The following is an 18,112-nucleotide window of genomic DNA, read 5'->3' as shown; positions in this document are numbered from 1 at the left end:
CTGTGACGATAGAGAATTAGAACAACAGTTATGATAAATAATCACAATTATATAATATCATATTATAATTAGAGTAATGCATTGAAATAACATGCTTTTTGCATCCTGTCCTGAAGTTATCCTTTTATTATCCACAGTTGGGACATCTCCTGACTTGGCTACCTTATGTCACTCACTATTTAATGACATTAATGGAAAATGGTTAAGTTATACACTTGAATTTAGGAGGTGTTCTGAGATAGTTCAACAGATCTCCCAACTTTGAAGACTTATTGAAACTTGGCTCCTGTCATACACACATTTCACTTTCTGGCCTAGAACAAACAGCATGATTGTTTGTTCATATCTTGCACACATCTTTATCCCATTTTTCACCTGAAGTTTGGCAGCTCCACCTTTGATGAGTCCACAGATAATTTCTTCTACTCTTCCTGGGTCCTTGATATGGACAGTCTTCTTCTGAAATTCTGGCATCTATAAGAAATAGAACAGAGAAGGAAATAAATACAGATGTTTAATTGTTAAACATTAAAGGGCAGGTACTACATATAGAGAGTTCTGTGTAACATTGAGTAGGATAATGGAGAAGTAAAAAAAAAAAGAAAAAAAAATGCCCTAGGACTGCTAGTGGTTCCCAAAGTGTATACAATCTCTGTTCATCCTTGTCAATGCTGCTTCCCAAATGATTTGTCCTCAATTAGCCACTCCCCCGTTTCCACCATCCCCCATGTATCAACTGAAAAGTAAAGGGTTCTAAGGAAGAAGAGAAACAAGATATGCTACTGCAGCACCACCTGCAGTAAGGCACCAAGAAGTAGAAAGAGCTGTGGGTTTGAGAGTGTGTCATGTGCTGTTGTATGCCCTTAAGACTGATGGTTTTATCATGGCTTTTAGTTGTTCCTAAGATGTTCAGTTCACTTATGAAGACTGACCTCAGAATCCACCTCATAACTGTGAGGACTGTGTACAAAACATTACTTGTTCTCCAAAGGTGTGCTTACAGTAACCCATACAGGGCATTCTATGATACAACAGGTCACATTTCAGTACTGCTGGAATGAATGTAAATTCAAGGAAACAAAACTTAAGATGGTACTGTTAGGAGATGGCACAGAAGTTTTGCACATTAACTTTTGAAAAATTGGAAGGACTGAGCAGTCTTACTGGCAGAGTTTTCAACTTATTCAGTTTTGGGGGAGAGGAAGAGACAGCTCAAAAGAACTTGACTTTGGGCAGAGGTAAAGTACAGTAAAAGTTAGTTCATTTACAAGTTTTCATGAGTTAGTACAGTGTTCCAACTGCATGGGTTGCATGCACTATTGGGGAACATTTATATTCAAATCCAAATCTAGTTTCAACTGATAACCCCTTGAGCATATTTGCAGGTTGTCTCCCCTGCCAGTGATAATTTACGTTAGCGGCAAAAGTACCGATCAAGGTATGGTGGTCATTCCAACCTGGTGAGCAGAAGTGCTCCATATATGTGTTGTTATGACTCTAAAGTTAGTAGCAGAAGCTGAAGCACTGCTTACGCTGGTGCTTTTACCCTGTGAATTCTCTGTTCACTGCCCAGCATCATTCCTACCATGCCCAAATCCTCTTTTTCTTGCAAAGTCCCTATGCACCACCTAACACATGCACAGCGATATCACCTGCACCACCTATCACCTGCATCTGAGGCTTTCTGTAACCACCATGGGAATTAAGGGATGTAACTGGCTATGAGTTAATGTTTTCATTCACTGTTCAAACTCAGCCTGCATCAGTTCATGCTTAGCTCATTATCTCTGCCACATAAAAGCTAGAAAAATATTTGTAAAAAAGAGCTTAGATTCTCAAGTAACTGATGGGGCTTCCAGAGAAATTCTTATTTGATGACTGATGAGCATCAATCTAATCATGCAACACTGATCTTCTTTCCTGTTCTTGACAATAATTTCTCTCATACTCTACCCTCATCAATGAGCCCTCACAGTGTGTTAAATATATAAGTTGCTGTGGAAATAAAACCCAAATAAAACTAAGAAAACCAACCTTCTTAACAGAACTCTTGTCATTTTCACCATGATGAAATGTTATTTTGTTCGGCGGGGGCGGGAGAGGGGGAATAAATCCTGCAAACGCTGACAATGTAACTGACAATTAAGATGACTCTTAGATTTGTATTTAGACAGAGTGAAAGCATTATCCTCTACTGCCAACCTTCAAAAATCACAAGAAACTGGCATATATTGCCCCCAAACTGCACTGTTTCCAATTTGCTTTGTGATTAGACTAAAGACTTTAAATCAAATGGGTTCTGATAGCTGTTAGGAGGGTAACTTTTCTTATTTTAGGATTGAAGAGCTCTCATTCTTTCCTTCTCCAATCATTTTTCTGCCTCTCTTGGGCCCCTCTCCCAATCTCCATTTGTAATTTATTTTCATTCTTCTGCCTCATGTCCCACAATTCTCTCCTACCATATTTTTCTTCCTTTTCCTTTCACTTGCTCTCTCAATCTTCTTTTAGTACCCACATTCCCTGGGCTCTCTCAGTTTTCAAATCATATAGCTGAGAGGGCAGACTAGTTTCAGTTCCATTGGAAACAATGAAGAGATGGTAATCACTGTTACTAGAAGCAGACCACCTGTAAAGACTATAAGGAAGTTGTATTCACCGTAACTGAGGTGAGTCTGCTTTCAGTTCCATTAAAAGTTACAGGAAATGGCAGCCATTTTGAATAGAGCAATGCTACCAGTAATCAAAAGATTTGGAGAAACTTTGGGGAAAAAAATGCACACCTAAAATTGAGACTTGCAATAACATCACAGCACGGCAATTGTTGCCCAAGATTAACAGAAATTTACGAAGCAAACTACAAAATTTTTTCTGTGGTTGAAGGCGCTCCTCAAAAGTTAATAAAAATTTCAAATATTTATTACAGATACATACTGAAGCCAGTTACACCAGCTCTCTGCTATGTGTGTAGGATTCTATACTGAGAGCACATTATAGGCAAAATATTTCAATACCAGTTGAGAACTGGTAGAACTCTGCACTGCCACTCAGATGACAAAAATCCATTTCCAGTTGCTCATGCAACAGGCTGGTTCCGGGTGGGAACACTGCCAAGACAGAACGCTCAGATTCTTTTGTAGGAAGTTAGAACTGTCTTGTTTTGCTCACAAGTGATCACTATGGGTCATGAAGTTAGTTTTGGTGAGGAACGTCACTATTAACACACACATATATACACCCACCCCCTTCTCATTTCAGATTTATTTTCTATGTGGTTTCAGTGTCATATGCTGTTACCTTCGTGAGCACTACATAACCAAGAAAACTGTCTGGACTGGACTGCAATCCGGATACATTTGTTTTGTGTCATCACCAACAACACTTAAAGTTCTGTTGAGTAGTAAGTAAGGTGCCATTTTTATATAGACACATTTCAGAAGAGAACCACTCTTTATACAGTGGTGCAGTCTAACTCAGCATCTGGACCTCTCTTGTCCCTTTTAAATGGATGGATATTCAGTGTTAGATAATCTGAAAGTTAAATTAGGAAAAAATAAAGAATGGGGAATCATGAAAGTTCTGACAAGGACACAGTAAACTCTTCATAAAAAATGCTTGTCAAATCTGTTGGTTAATCAAGAATCCTCTTGTGAGTCCTTTGAGAGTCACACCAGAGTTGCATATAATTTTATGAATTTTATAATTCAGCTATAAAAAAGTATTCACAAGAACTATTGTCAGTACATCAGGTGAATTAGAGTCTTATGGTATGAAACAAAACATTACAATTTTCAACTTTTTCTGAGGCATTTTACAGAAGATATTAAAATTGATTTTGCAGTTTGTGGATTGCTGATAGACAAACTGGAATAAATGGGTATTTTTATGCCTGAACAAGAGAATTCCTACAGTATTTGAAAGAAGAGAGTTCCTCAGCCTTGATCTGTGGTTCTTTCACTCCAGGAATCTGAAAGATTACTCACCTCTGAATCCTTCCATTTCAATTATATAAAATGGATGTGCATGTTTAGAAGGGAGGGAATGCAAAAATGATATAATTGTCCTATGCAAGTAATATTTCAGACATTATTAGGCTGGCTTACTTACCAAGAAGAGAGGGAATGAGATTGGAGAGAGGTACATTTAAACTTCTTTTTAATTCCCAGAGATTTCTCTGGGCATAGTTCGAATATCTTGACACTGATAATGCTTTGCTTTGGACTAAACCAATTTCTTTTTAGGTTTCTGAAATACTTTTAAAATGCTAGGTTTATTTTTCTGCCCAAAAAAGGCTGTTCTTAAAGAAGAAAATGTGATTGTTTCAGTGCATGACATTTTCAGCAAGCATTTCTGGACATAAAGAAAGCATCATGCCTCATCTATGTTGCAAAGTGGCTTACCTCACTCTCACTGGTACTAATTGATGCTGAGAACTTGTGCTTCTCCTTTAGTTCCAATATAGCTTCTACATGAGAATCAAGGAAGAAAGGCAGATTCAATACTCAATATTTCAGAACAAAAGTGCCACTTCCAAAGAGAGGACAACTCATATTAGTTAATAAAATCCAAATCCTGTAATGTAGATATTTTCACAGGCAGAAGCAGGCCTGCATCCTGGGTACAATCTGTGTCCTTCAATAGATTGGAAGTCTCTATCAGGCAGCGTTATGTTAGATCTTTAAATAGTTGAAACCAACGTCTCTATTTATGAAAAAGCAGTGAACTAATCACTTAAACTATAAGTGATAATTTAATTACAAATAAGAATACAAGCTATTACATTTTGACTAAAATATGTTGACCATGGAATTACTTTAGTTTTAGTACATTTTAAGTGCACTACTTTTTATAAGTGATCACTAGCTTCCTATTGGGTACTACAGAGAAAAGTATGTAGGACTTATACTTCAGTACCTTCCCCCCCATGCTCCCGACTATGGAGCTTATTGTTTTTTGCTGCATTTGTGTTCACGTTCTTCATAGCTGGAGTAGATAAGAGGATCCAAGTTGGGAGGAATTCAGAAGACATACAGAAATGAACTAACATAGGAATGCAAGGTAAAGCCCATAAAAAAAGTCACGTGAACACAGAAATTCTGAATTAACTGTAACCACTCAGGAAAGCTCTAGGAGTTAGCTCAATATACACAAGCGCATCAAAAATTCTGATGTATTGGTTGGTTGAAAAAATAAGAGGTACCAAGAAACAGAGAACACTTGTGAGCAATTGTATAATTGATGGTATATCACCATCTTGAATCCTGTGTTCAGTTTTTGTCACCTTGTCTAAATAGAAAGCCTAGAAAACAATGAAGATCATAAGAAATCAGGACTTCAAAAGGATTAGAAATATATGAGAAGTTTAAAGTAAGTTTTATGGAAGTAGTCAGTTAGGCACTCCTATTTAACACTTATAATAAAGATGTGAATGAAGATCCACAGCCCTGGAACATTCTATAGCGGATATGCAGAAGTTACTGGAGTAGCCCATCAGGATACAGTTATCTTTTGGGCGAGGGTGTAAAAGAAGGTGATGGTGTTGAAAGGCAATTCTGACATTGCTGAGGTAGGTTGTGTGTGAGCTTACATGTTGATGAATGAGCTCTAATTGACAGTGCAGATTCAGAAAACCGTCAGTCCTACAGAGCCATAGTAGAAGACAATTTGTATAAAGAAGATATGGAGACAAGTTCTGAGAATAAGGGTAACAACTTGCAGGACCATTCTGTACTTTAGATCTGCATCTCACACATGGGTATGTAGTGAGAAGAATTACTTAATGAGAAAGACAGAGTTTTAAGTTTATTTAGTGTTTAATTTATGGAGCATGATGCTCCTGTTCTTTTGTTTGTTTTTACATAGTGTCCAAGGTATTTATATATATTATTCATGTTTTTTTCCATCATTGCTATTGCATATAAATAATTTACATTACCCTGGTAGAATATGGTAGAGAGGGGTAGAGAGAAACTAAAATTACATCTGATCACAAAATTCATACTAAATTTAAAGGGCAAAATCCTGGTTCCATTGAAGCCAATGACACCAAGTGTAAGCTTCAAAATAGAATAAAAGAGCTTACAGAAATCCAATCTGCCTGAAAAGCAACAAATAGAAACAGTGCTTCTAGTGACAGTTGCTTTGTTACATTACAAAATCTACTTAAAAAACTGGTGGCAGATTTAGGTCTCCCAAAACTTTGTTTATTGAAGAGAGAGAGAGAGAGTGATGAAGTTCTTAAAACTACAGGGGAAATCTAGAGAGCTGATCCAGGAGATGAGTGATAAAATTCATTTTAAGTAGTGCCAGCCTGACAATATTAGTGATGTGTTCATCCATCTAGGTTGTTTGACTGTTATAGTAGGGAGAATGTTAAAATGGACTAGTTTTGATTTATTGGGAATTTATATTCCCAGATATTGATCTTGTTTGGGCCTATATAAAAGGGGAAAAAACATTCATTAGTGTACAATCCTCTGCACAAGTGCCTCTGGCTTATTTAGGATTTGCTTGCAACTGGAGTGATCCAATTTTATCAAAACTGATTCAAAATTCAAACCTACAGTACTAATTTGGGAATGGAATACACAGGATAAGTAAATATCTCAATAAATCATCCTCCAGGCATGACTGTCAGTTTCCTCCACCAATTCCTTTTTCTGCTTTAATAATACAACGCTCTATTATACTTATCTGAGCAACAGAGTCAGACACATCCATATTTTGTGTCCTGAGAGAACAAAGAGTGGAGTAGTTTTCCACTAACAAACAAATATCTGTGAGACTGTGCAATTTCCTGATTTTGACATCATCCTTCTAGGCCACATTTAGTTAAGGCCTCAAACACAATACACTACAATATTATACTTGGTCAAAGACCTTTTCTGCACCCACTGAGAATCATGAAAAGGATTTTGGTTTTGCTGAAGTGGTGTATAAAATCAAGACATTTCTCCTGGCAGTAAATGTTGATATGGACTTTACAACTTGTGGGAATAATGTATCTGGGTCAGAGACTAGTATTTTAGCATCTATTTTAAATGAGACTTGCAATTACAATTCATACTTTTGAGACAAATATGCAGTACCTCTATGGCTTGAAACCAGAGCACTGAGAGTGGCCTGGGGAGAGAAGGTGAGAAATTGCTTCCCCACCAACCCACTACTCTAGGCATGTCTTTCAGAATCTTCCAAGTGTTCAGAGAGTACCCACAGGAGAGTTATCCTTCCCTTCCCTCTAAATGAAGCTACATCTTTTTGGGGAAAGAAGAAGAGTAGGGTTTGCTGCATTGGTCAATATATTGGGGGAGGGCTACTGACAGTCACTGAAGCCAAGAGCAGGTATCTGAGGGGAATATATTGATTTTAAGGGGGAAGAGTAGGGGAAAATTCCACAGCAGGTCTTCCTCTACCATTTGCTGGAGTTTTGGGGTGAGCATAGATCAAGATCTTGAGGGAGGTTCTTGTTACTGCATAGGTCACTCAATGAGAACATTGGTGGTCCCCTTTACATTTTGAAGGCTATTGTCACAAGGAAGGCTACACCAAGCTGTTTAAAAAACTAAATGAAAGATTTAGATAAAGTGAATCTTTTAAAAACTGCAATGTTAATGACAGATATATAATCCCCAGGGGGGAATTCAGTGTCCCCAAAATTAAGGAATTCCACTTTGGATAATTATTATATTAAAGCATTATTAATATATGTGGGGTTCTGTGCGCACGTTCTCATTGAGGCCTAGCTAAACAAACTATTTGAACTTTACAGACCATACTTTTTGTGTGTTAAGAGATTTCGGGTAGGGGACACAGTGTGGAGAATGTTAAAAACCTCAATTTCTTTTAAGTCCTACAACTCAAAAACAGCTTCTCAGATTTATTTCAGGCTTTCCAAACAAATCCCATTTGGCCATTGACTAATCAGGGGATATTTCAGGCTGAAGGAGGTTTTTCTAAAAATTTTATTACCTGTAAGTGATAGGAGCTCAAAATCTGACTTGAAACAGAAAATTATTTTCAGTATTAATTGTATTGAGACATAGAAGTAATTCCACAATTAGATCTAGGTGAACATCCTGAACAAGATTAATCATAATTCAGATTTTCATTAACAACTAGTCTAAGATTATAAACACCACTGTTCTGGAGATACCCTGAACGAGCTCATGGAAAAATGGGCAGTGTATTTTTAAACTGATAGCCTTGTAACTCTACACTACTTAGTATATATAAAGTTCTTGCTTGTTTTGCCAAGACTAATTGTTATGCATGCTTCTCAAAAAGAAGAGCTGCTAGAACCCTCCCTCCTCTCCTGGATGGTATAATGATAAAAATAGAAGACAACCTGAGAATTGTACACAGGCTGTTTTATGGAGTAAGGTCTATTTCCATGTGTGTTAGTACTCTTTGTCAAGAGCCTTAGAAATTAGCTGTTTTCTTACTAAATTTGTTGAGAGATGCAAGCTGGTATGCATTCGCTTTGTAAACCTATAATAAAACTAAGGCAACCATATGGCCATCAAAAATGTTAAGATCCTGGACAAGAATTAAATCAGGTAAGAATTAGTTGTGCTTTAATGTGTATGAATGTTACTAATCTCATGAATTTTAACTGCTATTACATTTGTTTTCAGAATTGTGTGACACAATTTAAGCCTCAACAAAACTAGGCAATCTTCCAGATTCTAAATCAATTAACAACAACTTTTAATTCAGAGGAAACAAGAAAATCTACTTTGATTCTTTATGCCATTTCTGAACAAGGAAGCTGCAACAGAGTTGTGAGGACTAAAAGTTAACTGCAAATTTTATTTTTATGCTGTGGTGGTGACGACGTCCAGTAACATTTTAAAAGCCAAGAGGAGCTCTCACAGAGCTCAACTTGCAAAAGCAAACTAGCATTTTAAAAATTACTATGTGATTAGATTTATTGAGGGAATTAAAAATATCCTGGTCCAAGGCTTGGGACTTGCTATCGTATACTCAGTTATGTACCAGTACCAAAATGATAGCGCAAGATACCAGTGACAGTTTCAAAATCTGATATTTTGGAAACCATGGTTAATGCCACCTAAAAGTTGGAAATCTCATTTTCCTGATGACCTACAGTAATTGTTTCATGAAATCTGACGTACAAACCCCACATCACTTTGATTACTTTCATTTAGTTTCTCCTAATCCCTTTTCACATTTGATATGATTGCAGGGACATTATTTTGAAATATGCTAAAGCTATAAACCAGTGCTGTATCTGTAAACTTAGACTGCAGCTTTCAGAAGGCATAAAGCCTCAGTTTCTAACTTCTAAAGTTTGAAAGTTAGTAGCTGTAAAAAGCCAAATTGGAATTGAAGTGTGTGTAGTAAAAACAAGAGTGCAGTAAAAAAAATATGATTTTGAAGTAAGATACCTCAAATACTATGGCAAGAAATGCTTTGGTGACCTAGTAAGCTTTACTAAGTCATAGTTTTAGACTGCTGATCAAAGAGGGAAAAAAACCTGATCTTTGCAGTTATGACACTCAGATATCAAAGCGCTGATTATGCTAATTTGTAGCATATTTTGCAACAGTACTAGAATCCTAAAAAGTGTAGTGTAACTGGACAGGGAGAAGTTTTTATTTAAGACCCAAGCATACTAAATATGGGAATATGTATTTTATTAAAAAATAGAAGAAATAAAAGAAAACAAATTTGAATGTTCAGGAAATTAGTCAAAAGCGTTTTCCCCCATTTCAGAATTTTGTTTATAAGATTGATTGATATGTTACAAATTTCTGTGCTTACTGCAGCACTGGACTCTGACTTGGACATTTTTGGAAGAAGTGCATGTTTTAAGAGGCTATTCTTGGACAATTGACTGACAGCACTTTTTTTCATGCATTTAAAAAGAGTACCTGTGCGTTGAGCTTAGGGCACTCTTGCTTCTTCTGTCCTTGATTTTGTCCTACTGCAACAGCATATGTGGTAAGCAGCGTCCAGAGATGCAGGGCTTGCATACAGGCTGCCAACAAAAACCAAGTAAACCTCTTAAAGAAATGGTCTGCTACATTATCTGATTTTTTGAAAAAATAAAAATAAAAAATGATTTTTTGCTGTATACACCTAAAGACATGGACACTTACAGTGTATATTTAGACCAATTTGAAATTACCCATATTTTAAACGATACCAATGCACATTTTAAATATTCCTCTTCATATAAGAAATTAATCTATTAAATAACTAGATCAACCATTTTTTATTCCCTTAATGCTGTTTTGAAGTCTACATTATCAGACATTGATTTTTTAGAAAATGTATTAAGCTGTCAGAATAAGCAAGCATAAGTAACACACAACTGATAATACTGGCTTATAAAATGCAGACAGAAGACAGTGCCATTTCTGTTTACATGAATTGCACACACTTACCGGAGGGGTTTGCCGGAGCAGCTGAAGGAGTGAAAGAAAATTCTTCTTGCTTGGGAAACACTAATATAGCAGCACAAGGTGCAGTTGAGGGCGTTTCCAAATACAGCCTGACTAATCCCTGTGCAAAAACCCAGGGTCCTGTGACGCACATCAGCAATGCACAGCACTTTGTTATGCTCAGCGATACAGCTTACAGACGATCAGCTGGTGCACCAACAACAGAACCTTTGACCTTCACTGAATGAACAGCTTTGATGGATGCAGCAGGCAAATTTGGATTTCTGTAACAGAGTAAGGCACTTCTTGTTTTGCAAAGCAAAAGCCTATTTCTTTGGTATATTTCTAACCTTTTCCTATCAAATCTTTTAAAAGTGCCTTAGGACAGCAATGAATTCCCTACATCTCATTAATAAAAGGTATATGCAAGTTATTTAGTAGAAGAAACAAATTACAGGAAATTAAGTATTTACAGAGCCATAACTTATCTATGCAATAATGAAGCAGGAAATCCAGGAGGATTGTTTGTTAGTATTTGGGAGGTGGACAGCCTCTATTAACATGCTTTAGCAATTTTGTCATTAGGACCATTGCCAAACTGGATGAAGAAAAAAGTAATAGGGTGGGGTTGGAGAGGGAAATGGTATTGAAAAGAAATTATTTTCTTATTGTAAAGCAGTGGTTTTCAACTTTTTTTCATTTGCAGACCCCTAAAAAATTTCAGATGGAGTTGTGGACCCCTTTGGAAATCTTAGAGAGAGTATGTGGACCACAGGTGGAAAACAACTATTGTAAAGGATAAATATTTTTTTCCCCGGTCTCATTTCCAGACTCTTCAGAAAAATAAATGTCATGTGAATTCTATGATCGTGAAAGGTTCCAATGTGACAGGACAAGTGCAAGCTTCTCTATTGCCCCACCAAAATCTGCATATCCTCAGGTTTTTGGTGGCTCTTTCACACCCTCAGAACTTGTCCCGTAGACATCAGGGCAGTTGATGGTACAGCCATAGGCTCTACAAACACAATGTTAGAAGGTGCTGCAACTGTCACAACGGGAGAGAGAACAACAGCAGCCAGGCAGGTTGCAAAAATAAAATTCTAGAGTTTCATCTAATGCCAAGTTTCGTTTAGAGTAAGTAATTATTTTCTTCATTTTAAAAAATATCGATACACATTTTTCAAATAGTAGAGTGGATCAGTGTATGTTGTATGGTAGCATTCCAATCTCAGGTTGATATGTACGCATTAGTCAGCCTATTTACCATTGTGGGACGCATCCAATACTACCCTGAGGATGTTACATGGGCTGCAGTTGTGTGCTGATTGGGCTGCAGGTTGAGAACCACTGGTCTAACTAACCCAAAGGGACTACCTGCAGGATAGGCAATGGTTCATTCTTGGTGCCCACCATGCCCTGCCTCTGAGACTACTAACAAGGGCCCTAAGTGGTTATGTGGTCATTCTATCCGTTAGGAACTGAATAAAACCAAAACTTATTTCTCATAGGTTAGTGCATTCTTACACAAGCAGGAAATTTGTTCCAGACCACATTCAAAATATAATGCATCCCTTCCAAAGGCTACACATTATGATTTAGAAGGTTAATTTGCATAGATGTTTACAAACATTTATAGCTTCTGTAGGGTCCAATATCGATTTGAGAGTGTTAACATGCTTTTGGTTTATAAATGGTCTATAAGAATGTGTTTCAACTGAAACATGGTATACATAGTAATTTGACCAAGTCTGAATTATTTAATATAAAGACAGACAACTTTGCAGCCCATAATGGAGACAAGGATTTATATTTCAAATATACTTATGAAAACTGTGAAAAGTTGTCTAGTATATGAATATGTATTAAGGTAAGGGCTTCACTCTATATACTTTTAGTTCATCAGAAATGAATCAAGATTAACTAAGTCTGTGTCACCTTGAAGGCATGTTAAAGCTCAATGGTATGGATTGAAACAGGTCTCACAGGATGTCATTATCAGTGTGCTGGAGTCAGATATTGCAAACAATGGAAAAAATGATGGGATATCAGTACCACTAATGCTGCTTGGGTATTGTTTAGAGGGGAAAGATAAACCTCATGATACCAAGAATTTAAGGAGGAAAGAACGCTAGCTTGCTCCCTTAAAAAAGTACTACTGTACTTTATAAGTGAGCTGAAAGTCAGGCTGAATTAAGATTGAGCGGAAATGTTAAAATTAGCTCTTAATTTGTACATTGTATAAAAAATGTAATACTAAAATGTAAAACCAGCATAATCTTGATACATTTCAAATAAAAAAGCTACCATGTTATATTAGCAACACATTTCAAATTAGTAAGAGTGCCCAATCTTAAATTTTTGAAAGGATAACTCAGTTGTGTTTTCACATTATGAAAGTGGGATAGCTAGAAACGAAAGACCTACACTACAATTTAAAATGACCTTGTTTTAAAAAAATAGTTGCCAGATACACCTGCTACTTTGACACAGGGTAAATGAAATAAAGCATCACACACAGCAGAGGGTAACAGTAGAGCAACATGGTTATTTATTACAGACCAGATCCTGGTCACGCTGACTTCAGTAGGACCAGGATTTAGCCTAAACTTCCTTCAAACTTCTGTACAGAGACAAAATTAAAATCACTATTTGTTTATAATGAGATATGAACAAAGCCCAGCATGACCTCTGTACAATCTTTACTCTCTCAGTACTGAAGGTCATTTTAAAATAATTTAAGTAGCACAGAGGGAGGGATAATTATTTCTGCAGATAGAGGAGGTTAAAATAGAACCCTTCTGGCTGAGTACTATAGTAGTAGAGATTTTTCTGGAAACACACTTTCAGTACAAAATATTCTGGGAAATTAATTAACAGAAAAATAAGTAGTCAGAAATGTTTGGTTTTTGCAATTAATATTTTAAAATTATGAATATATTTTAATTTGAATTTTTACACTGTTGCTCTATGTCAGTGTTTCTCAGCTAGTAGGTCAAGATCCAGTGGGGAAAAAGGGGATGGGGTTGGGGCAAAGTTGGCGTCATGATGGCACTGTGGGGTTGCTAGGCATAAAAAAAAAAAATTAACAGTCTGAAGCAAAGATAATCTGATTTTCCACATCTCTTTACCCTTCAAGGTCACGTATTCTGTCAACCTCTTGAAACACATACCCACAAATTATGTAGATGGATCAATTTATCATTTTTTGCTGTTTTGATTTTTACATTTATAGTAAATTAAAGTGAGTTGTGAATATTTGGCTCTGAATAAGGAATTATCAACCTGAAAAGGTTGAGAATCATTGCTCTATGTAAGATTTACTTTTCTTTTGGTTAGAATCAACTTATTACCTTATGTTCAGTTCATGTGGTATTTTGAGATTACTGAATTTTGTTTTTAATACTCCATTTCCACTCAGGAGCTGTACATTGCTTTACTATTTTTTCTGGTGGATATACTATAGTTGGACAACTGAGTATATCCATATAGATATTAGCTATTTTCACATTTCTTAAATAAGACAATATCATTTCTTGCTTTCTGTTGCAGAGAATTTTGTAATATGTTAAGAAATTAGATGTATGATCAGAAAACATATTTCTGTAAACACAGACTAAGATTTGTGGGACATAGTTTTCAAGAACTTCATAAGAAACAGCTATTAGCAAGTGGATGAATTTCAGATGCTAAGAAACTGCTTGAATTATCATTTCCAGAGAAAGAAGAGTGCCAACTCAGCCTTACTATTCTAATACCAAATTCAAGCAAGAGAGAGATTTATAAAACAAGTCTATAAGAAGCCAATCTAAAACCATAACTTCCCTTCAACCTTAATGGATAAAACAGATGGAATGGATATGCAGTAGTAAACTTGTATCTTGATACCAGCAGGATATTTGATATGGTTTCAGTTGACAGTCTCCTAGGGAAATGAGATGCAGGTTAAGTAACTGGAGGTAATATAGAGCTGCCAACAGGGTTCTGCAGGAGTTCTGGATCCAAAACCATTACTTTTTTCTACAAGAAAATTGGAGTGTGGAACAGAGATTATGCTAGTCACATTTGTGGATGATTAGATGCTGGGAGACAATAACGATACGATAAAATTTAGCATAACCTTTAGAGAAATAGGATGAAATCAACAAGTTACAATTCAGAGAAATATGAAGTGGCTCAAAAGTAATAATCAGACTCAAATACAGATGGAAGATAACTGCGTAAGTTGAAGGACCTCACAACTTAAACAAGCAAGATAATTCTGCTCTATGTATGCCTTTGTATGCCTCATTTAGAGTAAAGGATTCAGTCAGTGGCTCCAAAAGAACAGACAAATGAGAGAGGCAGATTTCAAAAGAAATAAACACCAATAAAAAGATCTCAAAAAATAAAACCTAAAAGGTGAAGCAAACTAGGCACATTAAACTGGGAAAGTCTGGATAGAACAGTCCAAAAATAAGAAAGGATATATACAGAAGAGAGAGGTATTTTCATTAGTCAGTAAAAATCAAAGTATGATGAACGGATTAAAAGGTGCAGCAACAAAATTTTAGGTTAGATACTCAGAAGATGTTTATATGCCACCAAACCATTCAAGAAAGTAAAACAAGCTACCAAGGGAGGTGAGGAATCTCCTTCACATGAGGTATTAAAAATTGTATGCAATATCATTTTATCAGGGATAATAAAATTCCATCTCCACATATGATGCAGGAAAATAATTAGGTGACCCATTAGTCGTCCTTTCCAACTTAAATGACTGTATGATCATAAATGAATTAGAGAAGACATAACCATAAAAGCTATTCCCATTGTGGCTGATTTTAGACATTAAAATTTTGGCTCAGTATGTTGTATATAATATGCCATTTTCCCAACACAAATTTTGAACCATTTGGAATTTCCAGAACCATAAGTCAAAGCACCACTGTAAAACAGCGGATGAAAGCAGTTGTGTAATCTTACAGTTGGTCAAAAGTTACATATAAATATTCAAGATGAATTATTATATCATTTTAATGCCTTTTACATTATCTGTACTAAAGAAGAGAAGAGTCAGTTATGCATAGAATCATAGAATATCAGGGTTGGAAGGGACCTCAGGAGGTCATCTAGTCCAACCCCCTGCTCAAAGCAGGACCAATCCCCAACTAAATCATCCCAGCCAGGGCTTTGTCAAGCCTGACCTTAAAAACCTCAAAGGAAGGAGATTCCTCCACCTCCCTAGGTAACCCATCCCAGTGCTTCACCACCTTCCTAGTAAAAAGTTTTGCCTAATATCCAACCTAAACCTCCCCCACTGCAACTTGAGACCATTACTCCTCGTTCTGTCATCTGCTACCACTGAGAACAGTCTAGATTTATCCTCTTTGGAACACCGTTTCAGGTAGCTGAAAGCAGCTATCAAATCCCCCCTCATTCTTCTCTTCTGCAGACTAAACAATCCCAGTTCCCTCAGCCTCTCCTCATAAGTCATGTGTTCCAGTCCCCTAATCATTTTTGTTGCCCTCCGCTGGACTCCCTCCAATTTTTCCACATCCTTGTAGTGTGGGGCCCAAAACTGGACACAGTACTCCAGATGAGGTCTAACCAATGTTGAATAGAGGGGAACGATCACGTCCCTCGATCTGCTGGCAATGCCCCTACTTATACAGCCCAAAATGCTGTTAGCCTTCTTGGCAACAAGGGCACACTGTTGACTCATATCCAGCTTCTCGTCCACTGTAACCCCTAGGTCCTCTTCTACAGAACTGCTGCCTAGCCAGTCAGTCCCTAGTCTGTAGCATTGCATAGGATTCTTCTGTCCTAAGTGCAGGACTCTGCACTTGTCCTTGTTGAACCTCATCAGATTTCTTTTGGCCCAATCCTCTAATTTGTCTAGGTCCCTCTGTATCCTATCCCTACCCTCCAGCGTATCTACCACTCCTCCCAGTTTAGTGTCATCTGCAAACTTGCTGAGGGTGCAGTCCACGCCATCCTCCAGATCATTTATGAAGATATTGAACAAAACCGGCCCCAGGACTGACCCTTGGGGCACTCCGCTTGATACTGACTGCCAACTAGACATGGAGCCATTGATCACTACCGCTGAGCCCAATGATTTAGCCAGCTTTCTATCCACCTTATAGTCCATTCATCCAGCCCATACTACTTTAACTTGCTGGCAAGCATACTGTGGGAGACCATATCAAAAGCTTTGCTAAAGTCAAGGAATAACACGTCCACTGCTTTCCCCTCATCCACAGAGCCAGTTATCTCGTCATAGAAGGCAATTAGATTAGTCAGGCATGACTTGCCCTTGGTGAATCCATGCTGACTCTTCCTGATCACTTTCCTCTCTTGTAAGTGCTTCAGAATTGATTCCTTGAGGACCTGCTCCATGATTTTTCCAGGGGTACACAGTGGGAGCCACTTAACTGCTGTGACTAATTGTGTGGCTCCAAATCAAAACAGACTCTCCAATATACAGAGAATAGTTTAAAAAAAATTCTTAAATGACTGTGGGAAATGTAACAAACAAATAACGAGTTTTCTAGTTAATTGCTGCTCTGTGGAAAACAGTTTCTTAATAAATTACTTAAAGTTATAAAGTGATGTTACACACAATGGTGCTGGAACTAGGGGTGTTACCATACGCCCTGGCTTGAAGTAGTAATAACAAACCGCAAATACATGGTTTCCATTAGCAACACCCCTCTGTAAAAATTGGTCCGTCACCCTAGGTTACACACGGATATGGGCCCTGCTTCAGCAAGGTAATGACGCATGTGCATACTTTCAGAAGGTAAGTAGCCCACTGATTTCAATCAGCCTAAACATGTGCTTGAAGTACCTTGCTAAACTGAGGCTATAAGGAACCTCAATTAAGGTCACAGTGGTGACAGGAGTTACTCTGTGCTTGAAGGATGACTGAAGATAGTTCTTGTTTTGGCAAAACAAAACCCCCCAAAACCAACAACCCTACATTGAGACAAAAACAAAAAAAGTTATTAATCAGTGACTGTAGTTAAAATAGATGTGGCCCAATTGTCCGTTCAAAACCTTCTAGAAAGCAACAAGTGTTGTGATTCCATACAGAGCTCATGTTATCATTTGAAGGCATAAAAAAGAACCACAGCATTAATGTCCCTCATTTCCTTCCACTTACCTAGAACTTGTAATAGAATCTCTGTAAAAGCAAGGATGGAGCTATACTGGCAATCAAATTGAAGAACTACAGTTTCTGGGAAGAGTGACCTTTCGTTCTCCTTTGGGTATTGACAGTAGAGAGCCCCATTCTTGGTAGACTTATTAGCAGTAGCCACCAAAGGAAATAAGGATGAGAACTAGTTTAACTGCAGGATTTCTCTTCTGAACTGGGTATTACACTTAATTACCAAGTCTAAAGAATAACACACTGTTTGAACTGAGCTTCAGGTAAGTTTGTATGCAAAATTTTAATCCCCTACTGCTCTCCCTGAGCAAGTAATAACTAAGGCCCTAACCCTCTAATGAGCTCCAGATGGGTGAGCCCCTGAACAAGGCTTCACTGATTTCTTCAAGAGATGGGGTTTGGAATCTCACTGGGCGTGAGAGTTCCATGGGTAAGGCTCAAGGAGACTAAGGGTGAAAGCAGTGTGGATATGGCACAAGACTGAAAGTTTGCATATCTGGTTCTATTCTCAGGTCTGACTAGGTGACCCTGGCATGTCACTTCATGTCACTCTGTACCT

The 18,112-nt window shown here is 37.3% G+C and overlaps 1 protein-coding gene across 4 annotated transcripts in view; it reads right to left on the bottom strand.

The window, feature by feature from the left end:
• Positions 1-18,112, bottom strand: part of NT5C3A (5'-nucleotidase, cytosolic IIIA) — a 35,813-nt gene that overhangs the window by 7,286 nt on the left and 10,415 nt on the right. The window contains exons 1-3 of one of the 4 annotated variants that reach the window (XM_077811053.1): positions 10,407-10,681; positions 9,891-9,997; positions 376-474 (exon numbers count right to left, since the gene is read on the bottom strand). In XM_077811053.1, the coding sequence (XP_077667179.1) occupies positions 376-474; positions 9,891-9,997; positions 10,407-10,557 (357 nt within the window). In that variant the 5' untranslated portion in view covers positions 10,558-10,681. Of the gene's footprint in view, positions 1-375; positions 475-4,397; positions 4,463-9,890; positions 9,998-10,406; positions 10,682-18,112 lie in introns of those variants that run through there. The other 3 variants (XM_077811055.1, XM_077811056.1, XM_077811054.1) reach the window with 3 other exon arrangements.

Source organism: Eretmochelys imbricata, chromosome 2 (genome assembly GCF_965152235.1).
Source record: "Eretmochelys imbricata isolate rEreImb1 chromosome 2, rEreImb1.hap1, whole genome shotgun sequence".
NCBI classification, from domain to species: domain Eukaryota; kingdom Metazoa; phylum Chordata; order Testudines; family Cheloniidae; genus Eretmochelys; species Eretmochelys imbricata.
The sequence above is the reverse complement of the archived record's forward strand: the minus strand, read 5'-3'. Positions and strand labels throughout refer to the sequence as shown.